At 44.0% G+C, this 27,307-nt stretch overlaps 1 protein-coding gene and 1 pseudogene across 2 annotated transcripts; one reads left to right on the top strand and one right to left on the bottom strand.

The window, feature by feature from the left end:
• The first annotated feature begins 2,577 nt into the window (after positions 1-2,577).
• Positions 2,578-11,336, top strand: XCR1 (X-C motif chemokine receptor 1). Of its 2 annotated transcripts, XM_033204772.1 has the most exons (3): positions 2,833-2,901; positions 7,941-8,062; positions 8,240-11,336. In XM_033204772.1, exon 3 carries the CDS (start codon positions 8,271-8,273, stop codon positions 9,270-9,272), a length of 1,002 nt encoding a protein of 333 aa, XP_033060663.1. In that variant the 5' UTR covers positions 2,833-2,901; positions 7,941-8,062; positions 8,240-8,270; the 3' UTR covers positions 9,273-11,336. The 2 variants fall into 2 exon arrangements, with proteins under 2 accessions (XP_033060652.1, XP_033060663.1); XM_033204761.1 differs by lacking the exon at positions 7,941-8,062 and having other exon boundaries at positions 2,578-2,901.
• Positions 5,489-6,907, bottom strand: LOC117080142 (annotated as a pseudogene).
• Positions 11,337-27,307: the final 15,971 nt, after the last annotated feature.

Below are 27,307 nucleotides of genomic sequence, written 5' to 3'. Positions count from 1 at the left end.
CCAGTTATAATTGAGCTCAAAACCATGTGTAAACAAAAACCTGCATTCAAATACATATAGTGTATGAAATACTTTTTATACTTAGTGTATAGTGTATAAAGTATTTTTCATAATTTCCAAGAAATAGGATTAACCAAGATGTCCTTCAATAGGTGAAGGAATAAAAAAAACTGTGGCATTTCCATACAATAAACTCAAGAGATGCAAAACAAGCATTTAACAAAACCCAATACCATTTCATGATAAAAACACTCAACAAATTAGAAACAGAGGGGAATTTCCTTAATCTGATAAAAGGCATGTATTAAAAACCCACAACTGACATCATACTTGTAGTGAAAGACTAGAAGTTTTTCTCCTAAGATCAGAAACAAGACAATGATGTCCATTGTCCTCTCCTATTTGACATTGCACTGGCAGTTCCAGCCAGGACAACTAAACGTGGTAGGGGGGAAAAGTACCCAGATTGGAAAGGAAGAAGTGAAACTATTTCTATATACAGATATCATGACTTTATAGTACATAGAAAACTGAAAGAATCCACCAAAAAAACCCGAAAAACTATTAAAGCTAATAAATAAGCTCAGGGTACAAGATCAATATATAAAAATCAGTTGTATTTTTATACACTAGCAATGAACAATCTGAAAATGAAATTAAGAAAACAATTCCCATTTACAATAGCATAAAAATACTTAGGAATAAATTTAACCAAGAGTGCACAAAATCTACTCACTGAAAACCACAAAATAATGTGGAAAAAAAAACTAAAGAAGACCTGTGTAAATGGAAAGACTTTCAGTGTTCCCGGATTGGAAGACTCAATATTGTTAAAGTGGCAACACTCCCCAAATTGATCTATAAATTCAATGCAATTTCCATCAAAATTATTTTTAAATTTCTTGATAGTGTCCTTTGATACACAAAAGTGTTACAGGTTTTTTAGTCCTTGCATTTGACTCTTTAATCCATTTTGAGTTAATTTTTGTATATGATGTGAGGTAAGAGTACAACTTTTTCTTGTATATGACTATCTAGTTTTCCTGGCACCATTTGTTTTTTTTTTTTTTGAGATGGAGTCTCGTTATGTCGCCCAGGCTGGAGTGCGGTGGCTGGATCTCAGCTCACTGCAAGCTCCGCCTCCCGAGTTTACGCCATTCTCCTGCCTCAGCCTCCCGAGTAGCTGGGACTACAGGCGCCCGCCACCTCGCCCGGCTAGCTTTTTTGTATTTTTTAGTAGAGACGGGGTTTCACCATGTTAGCCAGGATGGTCTCGATCTCCTGACCTTGTGATCCGCCCGCCTCGGCCTCCCAAAGTGCTGGGATTACAGGCTTGAGCCACCGCGCCCGGCACCATTTGTTGAGAAGAATATTCTTTTAACACTGAATGGCCTTGTAAATGGTCTTGATTTTTGACCCTTGTCAAAAATCAGTTGACAGTCCCAGCACTTTGGGAGGCTGAGGGAAGCAGATCACTTGAGCCCAGGAGTTGAAGACCAGCCTGGGAAATATGGTGAAACTCTGTCTCTACAAAAATTAGCCAGGCATGTTGGCGTGCACTTGTAGTCCCAGCTACTCGGGAGGCTGAAGTAGGAGAATCACTTAGGCCTGGGAGATGGAGGCTGCAGTGAGCCATGATCACACCACTACACTCCAGACTGGGCAACAAAGTGAGAACCTGTCTCAAAACAAAAAAAATCAATTGACCATAGATATATGGCTTTCCCCATTGTATTTCATTGATCTATATGTCTCCAATCTTGAATAGAAGAAAGAACAAAGTTGGAGGATTAAAAAGGAACCCACAGAATGAGATAAATTATTTTTAAATCATACCTCTGATAAAGATCCAGTATCCAAGAAATAACTCTTACAATTTAATAAAAAGACTAATAACTCAAATTTTTAAAAGGCAAAGGTTCTGAATAGACACTTCTACAAAGAGATACACAAATGACCAATACACATACAAAAAGATGCTCAAAATCTTTACTCATTAAGGATGTGGAAAAACTGTTTCCTACTGTTATGGCTTTTTCACTCCTGTTGTTTGGTGAGTGGCAGTGAGTGTTACAGCTCTTTTATTCCCCCACTGGTGAGCTCCAGGTTCTTGTCCCAAGACCAAGAAAAATAAGGCACACAGACACTGGAGAGTGAATAAGGCAGAGTTGGATTTATAAGCCATAGAAAAGCTCTCAGCAAAGAGAGGGGACCCAAAAGAGGGTTGATAGCTATAAGGCTGAGTCACAGGTTTTTACAGGCTTAGAATAAGGAAATACATGCTGATTGGTTTATGGGTAGGCTTGGACAAAGCACTACTCAGGAAGAGGTACAATAGTGTAAAGAACCAATTGGGGGTTGAAGTGAAGGCTTGGCCTGAGACCTTGGCCCAGGACCAATCAGGGGCTGATGTGACATTACACTTTATGCAAATGAAAATTTGGCCAGCAGCTAATCACAAAAAGATAGGTATATGTAAAATAGGTAAAAGGTAAGGACCAGTCGGGAGGAAGCGTGTGAAATGAGACAAAGGCACGCCAAGGAGAGGGATATGTGTTCAAAAAAGGAGTGGGATTTGTTCATCTAGATTCACAGAGTAGGAGTTTCTATTCAAACATGCAAGCTCTTTCCTTTATCTGGGGCTTGCATCTTGATTTTCAGGCTGTTCTTGGTTTGAAGGAGTTCCACCAAGGATACAACCTAACTGCCTGCCTGACTGGCTTCTTTGTTCCTCTTTTCTTACTACCTGTCTCTCTCTGGCTCTCTGGTTCCCTCTGGGACTCCTCCCATCCTCCTCCTCTAGCCTTCTGGGCAGGACAGGTGTTTCAGTTTCTTTAAGTGAAATATGAAACAGAAGCACCACTTCTGCCTCAAGACGCATGTAAAGAGGTATAGATTCAGGTGAGTTCCTTTACAAACATTTTAAATGTACGTTTTCCTTTAATTGTAATAGCCTGTATCAGGAGTTCTTAAGCTTTGCTGCACATCAGAACCACCTGGAGGCCTAGTAAATATGCTGATTCCTGAGCTACCTCTGGAGGCTCTGATTCCTTTGGTGTGGGGATTTCCCAAGAATCTGCATTCTCTTCAGAAAAGCTGATCTGGGTTGGGTGCAGTAGCTCATGCCTGTAATTCCAGCATTTTGGGAGGCCAAGATGGGCAGATTGCTTAAGTCCAGGAGTTCCTCACCTAACATGATGAGACCCTATCTCTGCAAAAAATACCCGCTAAAAATTAGCTAGGTGTGGTAGCACACGTCTGTACTACCAGCTACTCAGGAGGCTAAGGTGAGAGGATCACTTGAGCTCAGGAGGTTGAGATGTGATCACACCACTGCATTCCAGCATAGGTGACAGGGCAACACCCTGTGTCAAAAAAAAAAAAAAAATCAAAGAAAAATTGGCTGGGCGCAGTGGCTCACACCTGTAATCCTAGCACTTTGGGAGGCAGAGGCAGGTGAATCATGAGGTCAGGAGATTGAGACCATCCTGGCTAACACGGTGAAACCCGGTCTCTACTAAAAATACAAAAAATTAGCCAGGTATGGTGGTGGGCACCTGTAGTCCTAGCTACTGGGGAGGCTGAGGTAGGAAAATGGCATGAATCCAGGAGACAGAGCTTGCAGTGCCAAGAGTGCACCACTGCACTCCAGCCTGGGGGACAGAGCAAGACTCCATCTCAAAAAAAAAAAAAAGAAAAGAAAAGAAAAGAAAATGGATCTGGGAACCATACTTGGAGTAGACCTAACATATAAATAATATTTTTCTTATGTTGAAAGAAGTAGAGAGGTTTATTTGGCTACATATCTTTACTTAAGGCCTTGTTATTACTGGTGGTTGTATAATTTAGAGCTGTCTTTCTCAATCTAATTTGTATTGTACTCCAGAAAGCTAAATTCACTCCCTTAGAGTTCAGGTGGGCCACGGAGATGGGGAGGGGGAGAGACAACCAGCAAAAGGGAGCCAGGCCACTGAATGTAACTTGGAGAGGTTTGAGATTTGACATCATTTTCCTTTTTATCCCCAAAGCCTTCCAGGCCCAGAACATGACTGCCTCTGAAATTTTTGAGTAAATGAATTAAAAACCAGCAAAAAAATGAATGATTTTTAAGGATGTACAATATCCCTTTTATTTCTAATTTGCTGAGACTTTATATCATCAAAGGGTGTTGAGCTTTGTCAAATGCTTTTCTACATTTATCAGAAAAGATCATATAGTTTTTGTCTTTATTCTATTGATATAGTGACTTAAATTGATTTTCATGTATTAAAACAATCTCGTATTTCTGGGATAAACTCAACTTGGTCATGTTATATTATTCTTTTAAAATATTGCTGGATTTGATCTGCCAATATTTTGTTAAGAATTTTTCTATGTTCTTGAGGAATATTGTTCTGTAGTTTTCTCTTGTTGTAATTTGTTGGTCTAATTTTGGTATCAGGGTTATTCTGGCCTCATAAAAGGAGTTAGAAAATATTCCATCCTTTATTTCTGATAGTTTGTGTAAAACTGGTGTTATTTCTTCCCCAAATGTTTTTAAAAAATCACTAGAAAAATCCTCTAGTTCTAACGTTTTCTTTGTGGTAAGGATTTATAGTTAATTATATTTCTGTAACAAATGTAGGGTTATTCACATTTGCCATATCATCCCATGTCGGTTTAGATATGTTGGATATTAAAAGAAATTCATCCATTTCACTTAAGTTGTTGGATTTTTTAACACACAATTGATCATAATATTTATTTGTTATTCTTGTAAAGTCTATAGGATCTGTAACATATTTCCTCTTTGTTCTCAACCTAGATAAGGCTTCATCAATTTTTTGGTTCTCTCTCTCTCTCTCTCTCTCTCTCTCTCTCTCTCTCTCTCTCTCTCTCTCTCGAGACAGGGTCTTGCTCTGACACCCAGACTGGAATGCAGTGGTACCATTATATCTCACTGCAGCCTGATTTTATCAACGTATTAAAATGTTGTTAAACAACCAATTTTGATCTTGGTCATTTTCTATTTTATTTCTTTTATTTTTATTAATGCCTTCCTTCCACTTACTTTTGAGTTTAATTAGCTTTTCTAATTCTAGCTTATGTCACTGATTTAAGTCTTAGATTGTAGACATTTATTCTTTCTAATACAAACATTTAAAGCTATAAATTTCTCTCCAAGTACTGCTTCAGTTGCATTTCATGAGTTTTGATATGTGGTATTTTCATTATTATCAGTTCAAAATATTTTATACTTTGCCTTTTGATTTCTTCTTTGACTCAGATTCTTTAGAAGTCAGTTGGGTTTTTATCAATAAAACACAATTACTTTATTGATTTCTTACAATCAAATACTGCCAACTAGCATTACTTCCACTCATGCATCATCAAAAACAAAGGATATTTCCTCCTTGATATTTTCAAATGATGAATTATACAATAAAGTTAGAACTTAAAATGCACCCTAATTATGTAAACTAGTCATTTGCTTAAAAAAGCATAACTAACAAAGTGTATATCTTACAACTAACAAATAAGGTGTGTAAGATACACACCTTAAACAAACAAAATAGGCATTAACAAAACGCATACAGTCAATACATGATATAAAGCATGTTTCAAATACAAGGCAACCCCTCAGGCCACCATATTATTTAGGTTTTGCATTATCATTTATGGCATTATAGATTACACATAACATATTTTATACATTTTAACCCTGAAGATAAGAAAAATAATTGTTGCTTAAAAAAAATTATTCCAGGTAGCCATCTGATTTGTTATCAGGAGAAACTGAACCTCCATGAGTTTAGTGTCTGTCAAATTGGAATCATTAGCTCAAGTCAGTGAATGAGATATGCAACAACACATTTCACAGTGGCTGTTTCCCAAGTCCTAGCAATGCCTCTTCTCCCACAGTTCACCAGAAGATTAAGCATTTCCGGGACCAGGATGCCCCTTCTATGTGGTTCCCTTTTCATTTTTTTTTTTCCGGATTAACTATTACTGTTTTATTTCGTCTTCTCCCCTCTTCTGTGGCCTTCCATTTTACTTATTAATAAATCCTTTCAGAATATTCTCAGGAAGTTCCATAAGGGGAAGTTCCATAAGGGGAAAATCCAAGGGAGGAAAATTGGGGATTGGAATGTCCTTGGCTTTCCTGGCATTTACTGCAAACTTCTGCCAGGTTGAGGAGGCTGTAGCAGTTTCTGAATGTGGCCGCAAGCTCCGTAACACTGACATTTCTACAAAATTAGCACCTACATCCAGCTCCTTTTCTACTGGACCTTTTTAGAAGTCTGACCTTTTCAGCCTTTGGTTATTTTCTTTCCTTAATCTTTCATTCTCAGCCACAAGAAATTCCACATGCCTCTTCAAATCTGCAATTTTGGTTGCCTGCTCCTCTATAATTGATTTATCATCTTCTGGGGCTTTTCTTCCAATACATAGCTCTGCTGGCTCACTCTTTTGCTGAAGTAAATATAGTAGTGTGTCTGGATCCTTGCCAAAGATCCGCTGAATCTCAGGCAAGCGTTTCTCTGAGGAAGTGCTGTACTGAGAAATGGGGCTCTGGCCCTCCGCATCCTCGGCAGAGGGTTTGTGAGATGCCTGAATATGGGTAGCCACATCCTTGTCTATGTTCTGCTAGGCTTTCAATCTTTCCTCACGCTGGGCCCTTTTCCATCTCTCTTGGATGAGGAGGAGCTGTTTCATGTGGCTATCCTTTTGCAATTCCAGTGAAAGATAAGCCTGCTCAGACTGTGTCAGCTTCATGGCTTCAGAAAGATATGCCGCAGCCTTTTTGTGACAAGAAATAGCCTCTTCGTATTTGCCTGCAGCTAATAAACGGTCTACTCGTCTGCTCTGTTGATGAGCCAGGTTAAGGGGTCCTTCCATTACTTCCATAGACAGCAGCGGCCTTAGGAAGGGGAGCAGTGGCGCCAGGGAACATGGAGGGCACTGTAGGCCAGCGCGACGCAGCCGCAGAGACTGCAGCCTCTCTCCGCCCCTAGAACCAGCAGTGGCCGCAGAGGGAGCAACAATCTCACCACTTCCTCCTCAGGCCCCCGCGACGCGGGCCCGCCCCCTGAGCCGCAGCCGAGGCCACGCACGGCGCCATGACGTCACAAGCGCTGTTTTTTTTTTTTTTTTTTAATTATTTCCAAATTATTGAAGCTTTTCTAGATATCTTGTTGATTTCCAATTCCTTTTGGGTCTTTTATATAACTTTTCTTTCTCTGCTGAGATTTTCTATCTCTCCATTCATTATGAATATAGTTTCCTTTACTTCCTTGAGAACAGGTATAATGGTTACATTTTGATACATATTTACAAATTCCAACACGTGGCTCCTCTCACAGGCAGCTGCTTGGTTGTCTTTTCTTTTGAGTGTGGGTCACGTTTTCCTATTTCTTTACATGCTGAGTAATTCTGGATTGTGTCCTAAACATTGTTATGATGTGTAGACTCTGGATTTTGTTTCATTTTTCTGAAAAGTGTTGATTGGTTATTTGTTGTTTGTCTTAACAGGCATTTAAGTTGTATAAATTAAAAATATAATTCTAAGCCCCACAACTAACAGAATGGACTCCTCTGCCAAGGAAGGGCATTCTAAAGAAACACTAGTTCAGGCCATGATGGGAATAGGTGGTCAGACATGCCTCATTATACGCTCCTCTTTTTGTAATTCAGCACAGCTGACCAACATTAACGTTAAAGCAGTCCTTAAGCCTGATAAAATAGACTCTTTGTAGCAATAAGATACCAACATGACAAATAGACATATTTTGAAATGGTCCTGCAAAGCTATCTCTTGTGGGGAAAACACATTCTGCAGAGAATCCCCTTCCCATTCCAGGTCTTTTCTCTGATCCAGAAGAGAATTAACTAAGAATCTGGCATCTTTTTTGGGTTTTTTTGTTTGTTTGTTTTTGAAACGGTTTTTCTCTGTCACCTAGGTTGGAGTGCAGTGGCCTGATCACAGCTCTCTGCAGTCTTGCCCTCCTGGGCTCAGGCAATCTTTCCACACCCCTCAGTTTCCTGAGTAGCTGGGACTATAGGCATGTGCCACCATACCCAGGTAATTTTTAAATTTTTTGTAGAGACAGAGGTGTCACTATATTGCCTGGGATGGTCTCAAACTCCTGGGCTCAAGCAATCCTCTCCCTTTGGCCTTTCCAAAGTGATAGGATTGCAGGTGTTAGCCACTGTACCCAGCCACCACATAGCTTTAAACTCCATGTCTCTATCATTTCAGATGCTCTAAACGTCCCTGCCATCTGGTCCAGATGGAGTCCTCAGGCAACCCAGAGACCACCACCTTTTTTTACTATGACCTTCAGAGCCAGCTGTGTGAGAACCAGGCCTGGGCCTTTGCTACCCTGGCCACCACCATCCTGTACTGCCTGGTGTTTCTCCTCAGCCTAGTGGGCAACAGCCTGGTGCTGTGGGTCCTGGTGAAGTATGAGAGCCTGGAGTCCCTCACCAACATCTTCATCCTCAACCTGTGCCTCTCAGACCTGGTGTTCGCCTGCCTGTTGCCTGTGTGGATCTCCCCATACCACTGGGGCTGGGTGCTGGGAGACTTCCTCTGCAAGCTCCTCAATATGATCTTCTCCATCAGCCTCTACAGCAGCATCTTCTTCCTGACCATCATGACCATCCACCGCTACCTGTCGGTAGTGAGCCCCCTCTCCACCCTGCGCGTCCCCACCCTCCGCTGCCGGGTGCTGGTGACCACGGCTGTGTGGGTAGCCAGCATCCTGTCCTCCATCCTCGACGCCGTCTTCCACAAGGTGCTTTCTTCAGGCTGTGATTATTCCGAACTCACGTGGTACCTCACCTCTGTCTACCAGCACAACCTCTTCTTCCTGCTCTCGCTGGGGATTATCCTGTTCTGCTACGTGGAGATCCTCAGGACCCTGTTCCGCTCACGCTCCAAGCGGCGCCACCGCACAGTCAAGCTCATCTTCGCCATCGTGGTGGCCTACTTCCTCAGCTGGGGTCCCTACAACTTCACCCTGTTTCTGCAGACACTGTTTCGCACCCAGATCATCCGGAGCTGCGAGGCCAAACATCAGCTGGAATACGCCCTGCTCATCTGCCGCAACCTCGCCTTCTCCCACTGCTGCTTTAACCCGGTGCTCTATGTCTTCGTGGGGGTCAAGTTCCGCACACACCTGAAACAGGTCCTCCGGCAGTTCTGGTTCTGCCGGCTGCAGGCACCCAGCCCAGCCCCAATCCCCCACTCCCCTGGTGCCTTCGCCTATGAGGGTGCCTCCTTCTACTGAGGGGCCTGTGGCGCTGCAGGAGCAGGTGGACAGGGGACTGGAATTGGGGTCATGGAGAAGCGGGCCTGGAAGGAGCATTGCAGAACACATCAGGTTGGGGACGTCACCTCCACTGCAGGCGTGCAGTGAAGATGATTCATTACACCGTCGGTCCTGCCAGCCTCTTATCTGCGGGAAAGTGGCTTCCTACCTGGGAATTTTATATTGCCATCCAGAAAAACATTTCTTGAACTCTGAGTTCATCTTGCACGCTCCTTCATTTAGAAGTGTGTTTCTAATCAATGCTTGGTTCAGAAGGTTCTAAGACATGAAAGGATTCTGGGAAAGGTGCTTCCTTGAAGACTTTACAGGGTCTAAAGCTCAATGTGTGTGATAACTGCATGATGCTGACAACACAGTGCCTCCCTTGCCTGACTGTAGGGTTGTCCCAACTGGTTTATTCACTCTGGAGGCGCCTGGCTCTGTTTTCCTCAGGTACTGCTGGATGAGGCTGTCTGGAAGACAAAAGTCACCATACCCTGAGATAAGCAAGGTCATGTTGAAATCTGGATTCTAAAAATCCACAACTAGACTGGAGAAATGTTCTGTATCCTGGATCCAAGTCCTAGCCCATGAATTGGCTCTTAAAAATTTAGCTCATAAATATTTGATTGAAGGAATGAATATAATCAGTGCTGCCTTCTGCACTAAGATAATACAAAGATAAATGAGATACAGTTGCTACCCTCCAGGGGCCAACAACCCAACCCCAAAGGCTCACCTACCTTGATGAACACCCACCTTGGTGAAGGCATCTAGGGTGGACTCTTCCAACATCTCATCCTTCCCAGGTGGATAGTGAGCTGATTTCAGATGTATCACTTTGCACCTAAAGTGTCCTCCTCCTATTTGGTAGATGGTGCTAGCTTCCCCCTACCCACCCACACTCCAAACCTCAAGTCCTCTTGGAGGCCTGTGTTTTCTTTCCCTCAACTTCCACAGCCAGGTCCAAAGGACTACGCCTGTCTAGTGGCTTTCAGAGCTGACTCATTCTTGCTATTGCACGCCCATGGTTTCATCCCTGAAACAGGGCCGCACTTCCTTGGCATCTCCCCACTGCTCCTCTCTTTCCCCACCAGGCTGTCCTCTGCCCTTACGCCAGGTGCTTCAAAACCCTTAGTGACTCCTCATTACTTACAAATAAAGTCCATACACTTTAGCAAGGCTTTCAAGGCCTCCACAATCTGATGCCAGCCAACTGTTTCATTCTTATTTCACTCTAAGCCTCCTCCCCACAGCAGCTTGGGATCCAGCCCCAAAACACCACTGGCCTTCTTCCAGACACCTATCTCCCCAATACCCTACCTCTAGGCATTTGTCATGCTGTCACCTGGGCCTGGAACATGTTCTAGCTGACAGGCCAGCTTCTCCAGGACACCCTCCCCAATCTGCAAAAATTAGGACACTCTCTGGGTTGTCATGGGATTCTGCTTGTCCCCTCTAAAATAAAACAACCTTGTGTTGTAGTTACACACATGCAATGTCTTATCTCCCTGCCCCATCAGGCCGCAAGCTGCTTGAGGGCAGGAACCTGGTGTTGAACCCCAGTGTTCTATCACTGTGTGCTCAGTGGGAGCAAAGAATCAACAGCTGATATTATCCTTCAGATTTATGCTTCTTGGGGAGCACACCTTACCTTCTTTGTCCCAAGATGCTTCTCTATAAATATTTACCTTTCTTTCCTAGTCTACACTCTCAGAGAGTAGTAGAAAGAGAGTTGGGTGTAGTAGTAGAGAGATTGCTTATCTCTCTCTCTGGCGATGGCTATGCTTGGCCTTGCCTTCTAGTTCATGGTACATCTGCCTGCCTCTCACACTGGCCCATTGCTTCACACCCAAGGACATAAATAAAAGCCCCACTCTAAACTGTGCCATGCCATAAAGACCTGGGCCCAATCTGTGAACCTGATTCAGCTCTGGCGTGGGGATTTCGAAAAGCTTCCCATGTGATGCTGACATGCACCTCCTCCATTAGGTACATTTGGCTGCAAGTGTTTTTTTTGGTTTTTTTTTTTGGGTTTTGTTTTGTTTTTGAGACAGAGTCTCGCTGTGTCGCCCAGGCTGGAGTGCAGTGACGCAATCTCAGCTCACTGCAAGCTCCGCCTCCTGGGTTCACGCTATTCTCTTGCCTTAGCCTCCCGAGTAGCTGGGATTACAGGCGCCCGCCACCACACCTAGCTAATTTTTTTGTATTTTTAGTAGACATGGGGTTTCACCATGTTAGCCAGGATGGTCCCGATCTCCTGACCTCATGATCCGCCTGCCTTGGCCTCCCAAAGTGCTGGGATTACAGGCGTGAGCCACTGCACCTGGACAACTTTTTTAAAAAATGAGTCCAGAGTCTTCTACCGTCCCTTGAGCAGGGATTTGCACACAGAAGGCACTCAATATCTTGTTATTGAATAAAGTAGATATCAATATAGCCCTTAGTAGATACCAATATAGCCCTATGGCCAACCTGGAGAGAGCTTGTAACCCCTTCAGTTCCAGATGCAACTTCAATGATCTATTTGCCAATGGGGGGAGTAGATTTGGAGGAGTTTGATTGGTCTAGGGAAGAGCCAGGGCCTAGTTTTAATAATGAGGCCAGTAGCAACTGCTGGACAGGGCTGGATGGCATACCAGTGAAGGGAAGGGGCTCCCATGGACCTGCCAGCCTACAGGTGGGGCCACTACTCACCACTGATGGGAGAAACAGGATAAGGAAGAGATAATTAGGTAGTTTGTGGAATCAGAGCTAAGCCTATGGGTTTCTAGTTGGCCTAATCTTTCAAACACACTTTCACACTGATTCTTAATGTTTTGTTCAGCTTTATTCAGAGGGCAGGCTGAGCCAGGGAGCAAAAAGGCAAAGGACTCCTACTCACATATCCACTTGGCAAAACCAAAGCACCTTGGGCTTTGAACCCACCCTTCTTAGAAGGCAGGTTTGGGGGTTGAGGCCCCTTGAGAGGCTCACTTCACCCTCTCCCCATGCCATCCCATTCCTACCTATCCCAAGATGCTTATCTTGTATTTCTTTCAGCACATCCAGCCATCTCCCTGGGAGCGTTTCATATCTGACTCTTTATACTTCCGGTGATATTTTGGCATCTCTAATAGACTGGCTCCCAGGGCAGTCTTTAATCAGGAGTCTTCCCCTAATCTAGCTCCTCAAGAATCCAAGGGAAGAGGCACAAAGAGAAGTATGAATGGGAAGATAGAAGGATAACCCAGTCAGCGAGGGAGTGGCGGATGAGACTGCTGAAAAGGAGCTGCCAGAGAGTTGCATGCCACGAGCCATGCTGTCTGTCCCTGACCACAGCCTCCACTAGTCACCACCTCCTGGGCTTCCCCTCCCTCCACCCATGGAAACCACTGCTCAGTCTCAACTAGACTCTTGCAGGCCTATCTCTCCCTCCAAACAGAGGTGTCCTGGACACAGGGCTGCAGACCTCTAACCATGCCTGGAACACAAAAAACCCACAGTGGTTCTACAGCATTTGCACCTCCACATTCCCTCAGACAGAATCTAGAAGAGAGGAATCTCGCTGATCTCTGAGTGGAGCATGTCTCCAAGCTCAGGCCAGCCCCAGACCTCGAATGGCCTCAACTGAAGTGGAAATCCCTCAAAAGCACAAACCCAGTTCCTGCCATCTCCCTCGGTGCCTGGCAATGTTTGTGGTTGGTTGAGTGAGTTAACAGGAGACCATCTTTTGGCTTTTTTCTACTTCTGTTTCTTCTTACTATACTTGCGTACATCTCATCTTTTGGTCAACACCAGGTACTCACCCCATGAGCTTCCTGTCAACTTGTCTAGGGCCCACTGGCCCAAACATCATCTGTTTTGTTTAGAATTAAGCTTTGTTGAACTTTTCACAGCTTTCATTTGTGCAACCATCTGTGATGGGACAAAGAAGTCCACAAACATGGAAACCTGGTCTAAAGATGTCCAAAGTAAACTGTCTGTGGAGTCGAATGGCATTTGAGCCCTGGACCTAAACTCCAAGTCCAAGCTCTTTCCCACTGTGACCTTGGGCCTCTCAAGGCTCAGTTTCCTCATCTATAAACTGTAGAGAAGCCAATAACAGACTCACTCACACTATGAGGGTGTGCATGAAGTCATGTATGTAAAAGTACTTACTTTGTAGATCATTCTGTCCTAGATAAGTATGAATTATTATGCATCATTTCATTTAAAAAGAAAGCTTCACTGTGTTATATGCATAAGCATGTATTGTCTTACCTTTGGCTAGCTGTCTTAGTCATTTTGGGCTGCTATGATAAATACCATAAACTGGGTGGCAAACACTCAGCCCATAGCATTGATTATGTCCCCTCATTTCTGCCAAGAGCGTATAGGTTCTTAAAAGTCTTCTACTTATGGAGGATCTGGGTTAGGGATTCGGGATTGGAGAACAAAGTGTGGAAAAAAGGCCTGTGTGAGTCAGGGTGGTGGGAAACTGGCTCAATTTAGACCTTGTGACTTTCCAGGAGACCAAGTCTATCTTGAATGCTCTGTGGCTCAGTTTCCTGTCCCCATCTCTCCCCTGGCTTGACACCCAAGTCTTCTGTCTCCAAGTCCAAGGCTTTTTTTTTTTTTCTGTATTATAAAATATTTGGGTCTGAACAAGGACCTTTCAGAAATACAGTCCTACAGTCAGAAAGTATGATACTATCATTGGCTGGAAATTTCAGGCATGCTGAAAAGTTGGTGGGAGATATTTGGGGGTTTCAGGGAAGTTTGGGAAGGGTAAGAGGGATTATCCTAACACTTCACCAACTTATTCTGAGCACAGAGCTTTGCTCTCTACCTTGAGGTCAGCCCAGATCATAGATGTGGGGTTGCTGCAACCCCTCCCACACCTCCACTGGCCCCTCCACAAAAGGTTACAGGTTGAATTGTGTCATCCTCTGCTCCCAGATTCATATGTTCAACTCCTAACCCACAGTCTCTCTGAATATGACCTTATTTGGAAATAGGATTATTGCAGTTCATATAAAATGAGATTATGCTGAGGGAAGCTGAGTTTATAATTCAATATGGCTGGTGTCCTCGCAGAAAGGGTAAATTTGGACACAGACACAGGAGAATGTCATGTGAAGACTAGAGTTTTATGCTGCCACAAGCCAAAAAACACCAAAGACTGCCAGCAGACCAGAAACAAGGAGAAAGGCATGGAACAGATTCTCCCTTACAGCCCCAGAAGGAACCAACCTGACACCTCAATCTCAGACTTCCAGTCTCCAGAACTGTGAGACAGTATATTTCTCTCATTCAAGCCACCCAGTCATGGAACTTGGTTAATGGCAGCCAAAGCAGACTAATACAGGACACAAATTTCGGTGGGTGGGAGGGGAATCCCAGTGCACCTCCAAACCTTCCATGATGTTTCAGTGTCTCCTGCACCTACACAGAAGGCTACACCTAACTGAAGACATGCAGAGGAGATTGGAAGCTGGTGTTTACTGAGACCTACTATGTATTAGGTCTTTTCACATCTCACAGCTACCTTATGAGTTTTCTGTTTTCTCCTGTTTGACTAAGGAGGACACAAGGGACCAGAACAGGTCACACTCCAACATCCAAGGCTACATGTTAGATCACACGGGGAGCTTAACAAATACTAATGTTGGCCAGGCTCCATGGCTTGTGCCTCTAATCCCAGCACTTTGGGAGGCCGAGGCAGGTGAATCATGAGATCAACAGATCGAGACCATCCTGACCAACATGGTGAAACCCCGTCTCTACTAAAAATACAAAAATTAGTTGGGTGTGGTGGCGTGCACCTGTAGTCCCAGCTACTAGGGAGGCTGAGGCAGAGGTTGCAATGAACTGAGATTGTGCCACTGCATTCCAGCCTGGTAACAGAGCAAGACTCCATCTAAAAAAAAAAAAACAAAACTATTGTCTGAGTTTGTACCCCACAGGTTCTGATGCAATTGTTCTAGGGTGCAGGCTGGCCTCAGGATGTTTTTAACCTGGTGGTTCTAATGTACAGCCACATTTGACAACCACTGACCTAGTGTCTTTATTCATTCAATCATTCACTCAATGAATATTTACTGAGCAACTACTGGGTGCTAGATACTATGCTATGTCCCTTGCACACATTATGCCACATTTTCACAATTTTACAAGGTAGGCATTGTGTCTGTCCAGATGAGAAAAGGGGGCTTGGAGAGATAAATGACTTTGTAAAGTTAAAGCCATACTAGAGATTTTCGACTCAGGTCTGTATTGTACCCAAACACCTACTCTTTCCATCACATCTTGCCAATTTCCCAAATGATATGTCCATCAGGACTCTTAACTAGAAATTGCCTCTAGTTACCATGGCAGAAGAAAATGTGTGGAAAAGATACTGGACATGATTTCATTGTAATTGCATCAGAGATGCATCAGGGTACAGTGTCATGATGACTGCAGCTACATCACAAATGATTCGGCAAAAAATTAAAAAAAGAAAAATGTGTATAATTATACATTAAAATTCGGGAGAAATGACATATAAGAAAAGGTTATACTCAAAGAAAGAGAAAAGCTGTTGGGTAGCTCACAAAACTGGTGGGAAGGCAAGAGAAACAGCTAGGACAAAGGGAGGTGGTCTCTGGCACAACATCCCCAGAAGCTAGAGGTTACAGTGACTCTAGAAAGACTGCTCCCACCTACATTACAAAAAACAGGTACACGAGGCTCACAGAGTGAGCGAAGGCCACACGCCCACACTCTGGCCTCAAGGGAGCTGGGAAAGGGCGCCCAGGCTTCCTTAGCTCCTACAGAAGTGGGCTCTGCCTCCCACCAAGACTCATGTGGTGAGGAATCCCCCCAAGCTGGGAGAGCTCAGCCACAGGATCAGCTGATGGCCACCAGAAGTGTGAAAATGGTTACTGGGTTTTCTACTGCTCAGCCTTGTAGAGTCTAAGCCACTAAGATAGGAGGTCAGAGGTGTGAAACCACTAGGCACACCAAAAACATTTTAGGATAAGCCTTTGACAAGTGACAGGATCAAACCCCACCCCAAATTGCTCCCATCAGTAGTACTGCTCCCTGCCCACATCAACAGAACTACTCAAGAGACAGTGAAGCACTTGGAAAATGGTGGGCTCAATTTTCTACAATAGTACTATTGAGAATTTCCTTCTTAGCGCCATTTACTTAAAGGTTATCTCTTGGTAGCAAAGCTGAGTTTTTCCAAAGAGCCTTTTTCAGTTTCTTCTCATGTCTTAGATGGAGTTGATTTCCTTTATTCTGAGTGTCAAGAGCCAGTTTGAAAATAAAAGAACTTAGGCTGGGTGCAGTGGCTCACACCTGTCATCCCAGCACTTTGGGAAGCTGAGGCAGGTAGATCACGAGGTCAAGAGTTCAAGACCGGCTTGGCCAACATGGTGAAACCCCATCTCTACTAAAAATACAAAAATTAGCTGGGTGTGGTGGCGGGCACCTGTAATCCCAGCTACTCGGGAGGCTGAGGCAGGAGAATCACTTGAACCTGGGAAGCGGAGGTGCAGTGAGCTAAGTCACACCACTGCACTCCAGCCTGGGTGGCAGAGCAAGACTCCATCCCCGCCCCCACGGCCAAAAAAAAAAAAAAGGAAAGAAATAAGAAAATAAGAGAAATTTATTTTTCCACTCAGAAAAAAAAAGACTTTGTTACACAGTCTTGGCCAAGGAAACACTTGTTTGTGTTGAGAATTTAGAAGCTTCAGTAGTGGAAAGGTCACTGAATTTGGAGTCTGAAGACCAAAATTGTAGTCCCAGCTCTGCCACTAGCTGACTGGGGGGCACTTTTGGAAATAGTAATGATGAAAATGATGATGATGGTGGGGGTGGGGTGGTGATAGTGACAATAATGATGACAGTGGTTGTGGTGGTGATAATGACGATGCTGCTGCTGATGATGATATGACAATGTAGCCAGTAATTATTTAGCAGAAACTTTACATCAGGCACCATGGTAGAAGGCTTGGATTGCCTTAGCTCATTTAATGCTCACAAAACCATTTGGAATTGCTGTTCTTCCCCCTTCTTCTAGATAAGGATGGTGAAGCATGGAGGGATTAAACAAATTATCCAAAGTCACATAGTCAGGACTCAAACCTAAGCTTTCAACTAGCACTGTGCCTCCTTTCATAACCCTATTGACATTTCTAGACCTTGGTTTCTTCATGTGTAATACAAGGAATTAGATTAGAGGGTTTCTACCGAGAGTGCATGACAGTATCACGTGAGAAGGTACTTAAAACTACAGATGCCCTGACCCTGTCTAGACCTACTAAATCAGAATGCTGCAGAGGGTAAGGCTCCAGGATGTGTATTTTTTGTTAAGTCTGGATGGGCCCAGGCAACTATATTTTTAAGTACCTTCCCAAGTGATTCTGATGACCCCAGTGAGAACCAGTGAACCAACATACTGACACTGGTCCCTTCTATCTCCTCTGGTTTTTATCTGCATGTGCCAGCGTGTTTCCTGGAACACTAATCCTTAACATGATTCATGATCAGAGGTTCCTGGGGTGATTCAGTTGTAGAAATGGCATCTGCCTTTTCTCCATTGTGGAGATTCCCAGCACTGCCTGAGGCTACTTCATGAGGAGGGGTGACCAGAGAGTGGTGATGCCAAGCCCCACCTGCTACTCTGCTTGACTCAGCCTCTCACAGAGATGCTGTCAATGTGAGCTGAGGACCATGGATGCTGAGCTCTTCCACCCAGTCCTCTCATGAAGTCACCTCTCCACTGTCCCTCTTCCAGGCCACTGCAATGAGTTTTCTCCAGTCTCCTCCTGCAACTCCAGCTTATGCTGCCTCCCTCAGGCCACTGCCTCCTTCCACCAGTGTGGCTTGGAGGAACTGGGACAAGGATGAAGGAAGAGGGATTCATCCTTCTCGTTGCCACTCTATCCCAAGCCCAACCTCTATTTTTTTTTTTTTTTTTTTTTTTTTTTTTAGACAAAGTCTCACTCTGTCTCCCAGGCTGAAGTGCAATGGCATGATCTCAGCTCACTGCACCTCCACCTCCCAGGTTCAAGTGATTCTCATGCCTCAGCCTCCCAAGTAGCTAGGATTACAGGCACCAGCCACCACACCCAGCTAATTTTTGTGTTTTTAGTAGAGATGGGGTTTTACCACATTGGCCAGGCTGGTCTCAAACTCCGGACCTCAAGTCGTCCACCCACCTCAGCCTCCCAAAGTGCTGGGATTATAGGTGTGAACCACAGCGCCCGGCCCCAACCTCTTAATTCTCAAATTTTACTGAAGCATTTCGGGTTAACCACAGTAAAGAATCATACAGAGAAGGCATCTGGTAGTGTCTAAGGCCTAGACTCCAGACTCATTGCCAGGAACCTTTTTTTTTTTTAACTGGAGACAGGGTATCTGGCTAATTATTTGTGGGGTTGTTGTTGTTGTTGTTGTTGTTGTTTTGGTAGAGATGGGGTTTCACCATGTTGCCCAGGCTGGTCTTGAACTACTAGGCTCAGGCAACTCACTGGCCTCAGCCTCCCAAAAAACTAGAATTACAGGATTACATGGCCCCTATGCTTGGGGGCTTAGATTTGTGTTTCTGGTTTATACATATGATCCAGCAATCCCACTCCTGAATATATAACCAAAAATAATCAAAGCAGTATTTCAAAAAGATATTTGTACCTGTTTATCTCAGCATTATTCACAATAACCCAGAGGTGCAGGCAACCCAGATGTCTGTCAATGGATGTATGAAGAAAATGTGGCATATGCACATGAGGGAATATTATGCAGCCTTGAAAAAGAAGAAAATTCTGTCACATGCAACATCTGAATGAACCTCAAGGACATCAGGCATTATACTAAGAAAAATAAGTCATAGTCACAAAAGGTCAAATACTATGTGAATCTACTCATATTGTAACAAAGCAGCTTAGCAGCTTAGCCTCAAACTGTTTTAAAACTTTTTTTTCTTTTCTCCTTTCCTTCTCCCCTACCAGTCTCAAGATACAATTTTGAGACAAACTGCATATGTGTTTCCTTTCTTCTTGAAATACAGCCTTGGGATGTGCTGTGACTCTCTAATTTTTTTGTTGTTGTTGTTGCTGTTTTTCCCATACTGTGCTCCCATGCCTTGTGCACATTTATTTACCTAGATGCTTGTTGCTTAACACCATACTCACACTGTACTCACTTATCTGGTCATATATTTCCTTAGAATCTTCAGGGGTCAGATCCTTATAGGGATCAGACATCTCCTGAATTATCTCTCCAACAAAAGGTTGCTTTAAGGCACCCACTCACAGCTAAAAAAATGACTACAGGATTGACTGCAGTTAATTTGTAACCTGGTAGGATCCACAATGACACCAGCTCCTTCGCCAAATGGAATAATAATTCAAGGTGATCCATTGGAGTAAGTTGCACCACCTGACACCTCCTAGTATCCACCCCCTGCATGCCTCTTGTGCATTCTAAGCCCTTTCTTTAAAAACTCCTACATTCCCCCCACAAACTGAAGAGTGAAATTGCTTTCTGCTCTTTCCCTTGCTAGCACATAAAAATCTTGCTCTCTCTCTCTCTTTTTTTTTTTTATCACAACTTATTATTACTTCAACTTATTTCTGCAAGTGGTGGGCAAGTGAACCCTTTTACTGATTACAATATAAATTATATTGTGGGGACAATAGGCTTCTGGCTCCTTAAAGGTTCACTAGAAATCACTGACATGAGGCATATTGATTAATAAGCGGAAAGGTATACAGATTTATTTAACACACATACACAGGAGCCTTAAGAATGAAGATCCAACTTCCCAGTGAGTTACAGAAACTTTTATACTATTTTTGAGGTTACAGAAAAATGAGAGCTTAGATTCTGGTAAAACAGGCTATTGGAGGGAACGAAGAGGCTTGGCTAGCAAAGGTGGCCTTGTTATATAAGTGAAACCTCCCTCAGAAAGAATAGATAGTATATTAGTCTGTTCTCACTCTGCTATGAAAAAATATCCAACACTGTGATTTATAAAAGAAGATTAATTGACTCACAGTTCAGCATGGTGGGGGAAGCCTCTGGAAATTTACAACATGGTGGAAGCCATCTCTTCACAGGGCAGCAGGATAGAGAATGAGTGCCAGCAGAGAAAATGACAGATGCTTATAAAACCATCAGATCTCATGAGAACTCACTCACTATCAGAAGAACAGCATGGGGGAAACTGCCCCCATGATTCAATTACCTCCCACCAGGTCCTTCCCATGACACATGGAGATTACGGGAACTACAATTCAAGATGAGATTTGGGTAAGGAGTCAAACCACATCATTCCATCCTGGCACCTCCCAAATCTCATGTCCTCACATTTCAAAACACAATCATGCCTTTCCAACATTACCCCAAAGTCTTAGTTCATTCCAGCATTAACCCAAAAGTTTAAGTCCAAAGTCTCATCTGAGACAAGAAAAGTGCCTTCTGCCCATGAGCCTGTAAAACTGAAAACAAGTTAGTTACGTCTTAGATACAACGGGGATACAGGCATTGGGTAAATGCACCCATTTGAAATGGGAGAAATTGGCCCAAACAAAGGGGCTATAGGCCCCATGCAAGTCCAAAATCCAATAAGGCACTCATTAAACCTTAAAGTTCCAAAAGGATCTCCTTTGACTCCATGTCTTATATCCAGGTCATGCTGATGCAACAAGTAGGCTCCCATGGCCTTGGACAGCGCCACCTCTGTGGCTTTGCTGGGTACAGCCCCTCTCCCAGGTGCTTTCACTGGCTGGCTTTGAGTGTCTGCAGCTTTTCCAGGTGCAAAATGCCTCTAATAGACTTAACTTCAGTATACTCTGTGATTCGCCCTGAATTGTTTCCTGTGCAAGATCCAAGGACCACTCTTGGGGTCTGGGACAAGACCCCTTTTCTGGTGATAACTTCTGCCTGCCGGACACCTCCACTTGGATGTCTAATCAGCATCTGAAATCTATGTCTAAAACCCAGCTCTTGACCTACCCCCTACATACAACCCCACATCTGCTTCTACAGTCTTCACCATTTCTGATTTTGCTAATTCAATTCTTCCATTGGCCAAAAAGCTAGGAATCATCTTTGGTTCCTTTGTTTCTCTCAATGTTTATGACCAGTTCATGACCAAGTCTTCTCAGCTCTGCCTTTTAATCCAACCACTTCTCACCCCCATCTCTTCTGTGACCAACCACACTGACTCACCTACACTCTCATAGCTGGCTGCCTGCTTCTTCCCTTGTCCCTACAGTCTATTCTCCTCTGGCCACACTGGCCTCCTTTGGCTCCTCAAACACACTAGGCCCAGGTCTTGACTCAGAGCCTTTGCGCTGGTTGTTCTTTTTGCCTAAAATTATTTCTCCAGTTATCCCCAAGGCTTGCTCCATATCCACCTCACCATGTGGCCTTCCTCGTGGCATGACTGCCTCAGGGTATTCAGACTTCTTATGTGAAAGTTCAAAGCTCCAACTACATCATTTTTCGTGACTCAGCCTGGGAAAACACACAGTGTCGCTTCTGCATTCTGTATTGGTGGAAGCAGTCGCCAGCGACTCAGAATCAAGGCGAGGGGAGTTAGACTCTGCCTCTTGATGGGGGAGTGGCATGGTCACATTGTGGAAAAACACATGGGATGGGAAATCGTATTGTGACCATCTTTGGAAAATACAATCTGACACAGTTTACTCTTCCCAGTCTGCTTTTTGTAGCAGATTTCTATTTCAGATACCATTTCTGCCTAACAAATTATCCTGAAACTTACCAGCTTAAAGCTATTATTTTATTTGTGTATTGCTCATGGATTTTGTGGGTCAGGAATACAGGAAGAGCTCAGCAGGGCAGTTCCCACCTAGGATCACTCACATAGTTGCAGTCAGATGTCAGCTGAAGCTGCCATCATCTCATGGCTTGACTGGGCAGGACGTCCAAGATGGTGCAATCCCACAGCTGGCAGATGACACTAGTGTCGGCTGGGAGCTCTACTGGGCTATAGATGTGGACTCTCCAGCAGGAAGTTCTCAGTGAATCAGATTTCTTACATGGCATCTGGCTCCCACAGAGAACAATCCCAAGGGAACCAGGTGGAGACTGCACTGTCTATTCCCACTCAGCCTCAGAAGTTCCATAGCATCACTTTTGCTGCATTCTTTAGGTTACAAGCAATTCACAAAGGTCAGCCAGGATTCAAGGAGAGAAGACATAGAATCCTCCCACTCACCACCACTACCTCTGGGTGAGAGTAACATCAAAGACATGCTTGTGAACATGTTTTAAAATTGCCATACTCACCTCCTTCAAGTTTGCTAAAATGTCACCTTCTCTCTCGCTGTTTTTTTTTTTTTTTAGTTTTTGAACATTAAAAAAAAAAAAACAAACAGAGACAGGGTCTTGCTATGTTTCCTAGGCTGGTCTTGAACCCCTGAACTCAAATGATCCTCCCACTGAGGCCTCCCAAAATGCTAGGATTACAGGTGTGAGCCACCACGCTCAGCCAAAATGTCACATTCTAAGAGAGACTTTTTCTTCCCACCCAACCCCCAATCCCAGCCTTGCAATTCCTTTTCTATGGTTTCTTTTTCCCCCATAGTATCTGTCACCTTCTAACTTAACATTTAAATTATCTCTTTATCATGCTTATTATCTCCCTCCTCTAGAATGTAAGTTCCATGAGAACAAAGATTTTTGTCCATTCAGTCCACTGCTGCAGCCCAGGCATCTAAGCCAGGAGTCAGCAAATGGCCATATCTGGCTGCTGGTTTTTGTAAATAAAGTTATGTTGAAACATGGCCATGTCCATTACCTATGTATTGTCTATGGCTGCTTTTGCACCATAATGACAGATGTCAGCAGTTGCAACTGAGACCATATGAGCCACAAAGTTTAAAATATTTACCTCTGGCTCTTTATATGTAAATTTTGTCAACCCCTAATCTAGAATAATACCTGGAGTGCTCCATAAATATTTATTGAATGAATAAATAGCTGTGATTTAGCCAAATACAACTGTTCTATCACCAAACAGTTTCTATTACCAAACTCTGTTTTTAAGTATGAAACAGAGAATGGGCACAAAGAGGCCCATTTCAGTGCTTTTTTCCAAGATAAAGAAACATTTTGCCCAAAGGTGAATTGAAGTCCCCATCCCTTACTATCTTGTAACTGCCTCAAAACTGTGAAATGGCAAATCTCCAGCTGCAATTGCTTCCTGGACTTCCTGGAAAAGGTTGCAACCAGGAGCTCATTTTTAAACATTTGGAGGTTCCCCAGAGTCCTGTGGTATAGGACTTCGTTTTTTGTCTTCATCTAGTCCTGTTTTCAAAACTTATTTGACCACAGGGTCTAATATTGTTCATGAAACAGTCTTCACTATCCCAGGGAACTACTTGACTTACAGAGAGAGTGACTGTGACATTATGCAATAGATATTTGGTATTCATCCCCATTTCCTGGCATACGACTCCTAAAATTCTTGGAATCTTCCAAGTGCTATGCTTTTTGTATGCTAATGTTGACTTGTTAGTAGTGCCGAATCTGTATGGGTCTGCAGCTACTCAATTCTGGCCTCCTCAAAGGAAAAAATTCAACTGAGGGGCATAAGGCAGAGGGTGAAACAGAGGCAAGTTTTAGAGCAGGAGTGAAAGGAAGTAAAATACACTTGGAAAAGGGCCAAGTGGGTGACCTGAGAGATCCAAGTGCCCCATCCGGCCCTTGACTTGGGGTTTTATACCTTGGCACACGTCTGGGGTTTTGCATCTCTCTTCCTTTGATTTTTCCTTCGGGGCAGCCTGTGCTCAGTGCACTGGTCTGCCAGCACTTGGGAGGGGCCGTATGTGCAGTGTGTTAGGAGGTTGTACATGGGCTCACTTGAGACATTTTTCCCATTTTCCCTTACCAGCTGAGTGTTCCCAGGTGAAGGTCATATACCAGTTAAGCTCCACCATTTTGCCGCTTAGTGTGCATGCTTGAGCCCGTTTGCCCCAATTCCTGAGATCTTACTGGGAAGCCGCTGATCACCAGCTTCAGGTGTTTTCTATCTATTGGGGGCCTGTCTAGTTGCCAGCTGCAACTAATTACTATTTTAGAGCGACAGTTTGACAATTGCCTGACCATCACCGGATAGTTGCCTGACATTCCTGGTGGGGAGGAGGGACCCTTGTGCCCTGCTCATGTCTGCCTACTCTAACATTTCCCCGCTCAAGAGTGCAAGACCCAATTCTTTGGGAAAATGGACGAAGATCAGTCTTCTGTAACTGCTTCCTGCTGCCAGAGGGGCAGTGGTGGTTGTTCTGTGGGTCTTGGCCTCTTGCTAACTGTTAGGGCAGGGTGGCTCCATGGGCTGGAGTTGAGTTTCACTCAGCTCCTGCAGCATTTGGGAAGCTGAGTGAAGTCCATCTGCCAGTCCTCCCCAGGGTATGTGCCTCTCCTTGGGATTGCACTTATTAATGGAGGGGGCTTCTCTGTCAGGGGATTATTTATGGTGCACAAGGTGCAGGCTTGACAAATCTGTTGAATAGTTTTATTTAGTCCCTTCCTGCTAAATACCCATTTACAAATTAGCCGTAGTCTGTCCTTTCCAAAGCGACAGGAGTTGTGGAAACTCTTGATGATTTTCTTTGGGAGGCTTTAGGTAGAGAAACCCTCCCAACCTGTACCAACCACTGATTTCTTCTTTATACCCACATTGGGTGGCCCAATCTATTTCTTCCTTAGTGTACTGGAGAGGGGGCAGTTCATTGGTGGGAGAGGGGAGCAAGGCCCCCAAGAAGTATTTTTTGAGACAGCTGCCTCTTTAGCTTTTTGGTCAGCTAACCGTTTTCTTCATGCAGTTTCATCAGAACCCTTCTGGTGTCCTTTACAGTGCACTACTGCCACTTCCCAGGGCAAATGAACAGCCTCTAGGAGCTCTAAGATTTGAGGCCCATACTTAATAGGAGTATCCCAAGTTGTTAGGTACCCCCCTTTCCATTCAGATAGCCAAGTGGACATGAGACACCAGAGAGGCATATTTAAAACCTGTATACACAGTTATTCTTTTTCTTTCCCTAGTTTTAGGGCTCTGGTTAGTGCAATGAGTTTGGCTAGTTGCACTGAGCTCCCCAGGAACAGAGCTTTAGCCTCCAGAACTGGGTGAAGGGACACTATAGTGTACCCTGCATATCTAGTTCCATTCCAGACCAAACTACTTTCATCTGAAAACCATATTTCGTCCAGATTATCTAGGGGCTTATTCTTTGGGTCTTCCTAGCTGGCATAAATTTGGTTAAGTATCTCAAAACATGAATGTGTTGAGTTATAGTCTCCTCGTAGTGGCAGTAAGGAGGTTGGGTTAAGGGGGGAATACCACTCAACTGTTACCTGTGGATTTTCTAACAAGACTTGGTACTTTAGCAGTCTATTATCAGTGTGCCATTATGACACTTTTATGTTCAATAAGGGGCCTACTTGCCGGGATGTCAGGAGCCAGACTGACAGTCCCATGGCGATTTTAAGTGCCTCCTCAAGTAGGATGGCCACTGCAACAAGTGTGACCACACTTGCACTACTGGGTCTAGGTTGTTTAAAAAACAACCTACCAGACATTTGATAGGCTCTATGGTTTGAATTAGAACTCCTAGGGCCATACCTTGCCTTTCAGTGACAAAAAGTTGAAATGGATTGGTTAGTGTGAGTCGCCCAAGGTCTGGGGCTTGTGAGAGGGCAGTTTTTAGCTGTGTAAAGTCTTGCTCCTGATCCTTTACCCAAAGAAGTGGGTCCCTATCAGTCCCTTCTTTTAGAGCCTGATGTAAGTCCCGCCATGTCCCAGTATCCAAAGTCTGCAGTATCTTGTGATACCTAGAAAGGCCTGATGCTGCTTTTGGGTGGCTGGGATAGGTATTTTAAGGATGGCCTGTATCCGTTCTGGGGAGAACTTACGTTCTCCAGTGGTCAGGATTATCCCCAAGTATTGGGCCTCTTGTCTTAGAAGCTGTGTCTTGGCCTTGGACACCTTGTACCATCTGTCTGCCAGTAAATTTAGTGTCTGGACTAGATGTTGGATTCCCAGCTGTCTTGCAGGGGAGCAGATTAACAGGTCATCCATATGCTGTAGGAGCCATGAGCCCGCCTCAAGAGTCAGGTCCTGCAAATCTCCAGCCAAGGCTTTCCCAAACAAGTGGGAAGTATCTGTGAAACCTCGTGGAAGCACTGTCCAGGTGAGCTGTTGATGCCTTGCTTTCTCATTCTCCCACTCAAATGCAAATAAAATTGGGAGGATGAGTCTAGGGAGATACAAAAGAAAGTGTCTTTGAGATCTAAGACTGAAAACAACTGAGATCTGGAGGTACTTCTCCTAGAATTATTAATACATATGGGTTGGGGACCATTGGGACTACTGCCTCATTTATGATTTGCAGGTCCTGGACTAGCCTGTATTTGTCATTGCTCTTTTTTTTTTTTTTTTGAGACGGAGTTTTGCTCTTGTTGCCGAGGCTGGAGTGCAATGGTGCAATCTTGGCTCACTGCAACCTCTGCCTCCCCGGTTCAAGTGATTCTCCTGCCTCAGCCTCCCGAGTAGCTGGGATTATAGGCATACATCACCATGCCTGACTATTTTCTTTTTTTTTGTATTTTTAGTAGAAACGGGGTTTTTCCACATTGGCCAGGTTGGTCTCAAACTCCTGATCTCAAGTGATCTGCCTGGCTCAGCCTCCCAAAGTGCTAGGATTATAGGTGTGAACCACTGCATCTGGCCTCATTGCTCTTCTCAACAGGTAAGATGCAGGTGTTACAGGGCAAGTTATCAGGTATTAATAATTCATGTTACAGAAATTTTTCAATTAGGAGCCAAAGTCCCTCTTTGGCCAGCTGCCTTCTACAAGAATAGCAAGAAAGGTCCTTGAGGTGAATTACTATGGGCATTGCCGTTATGGCCTTTCCATATATTCCTGTGGCCCAGACCTCTGGATTAACGGAAAGGTCTGTCAGCAGTTCATCCTGTGTGTGGTTTCCTTGAGGCATAAGATTGCATTTGGAAAAGGAGGTGTTGCCTTGGAGGA

This window comes from Trachypithecus francoisi, unplaced genomic scaffold, assembly GCF_009764315.1.
Source record: "Trachypithecus francoisi isolate TF-2019V2 unplaced genomic scaffold, Tfra_2.0 Lachesis_group0, whole genome shotgun sequence".
In the NCBI taxonomy this organism is placed as follows: domain Eukaryota; kingdom Metazoa; phylum Chordata; class Mammalia; order Primates; family Cercopithecidae; genus Trachypithecus; species Trachypithecus francoisi.
This window is presented reverse-complemented; position numbering and strand designations above follow the sequence as displayed.

Excerpts from the sequence above, each read along its gene's own strand:
- XCR1 (XM_033204761.1), top strand. The coding sequence starts at position 2,846 with ATGAAACAGAAGCACCACTTCTGCCTCAAGACGCATGTAAAGAGGTAT. Across the intron at positions 2,902-8,239 it reads GTAAAGAGGTATAGATTCAG|ATGCTCTAAACGTCCCTGCC; the intron begins GTGAGTTCCTTT and ends CTATCATTTCAG.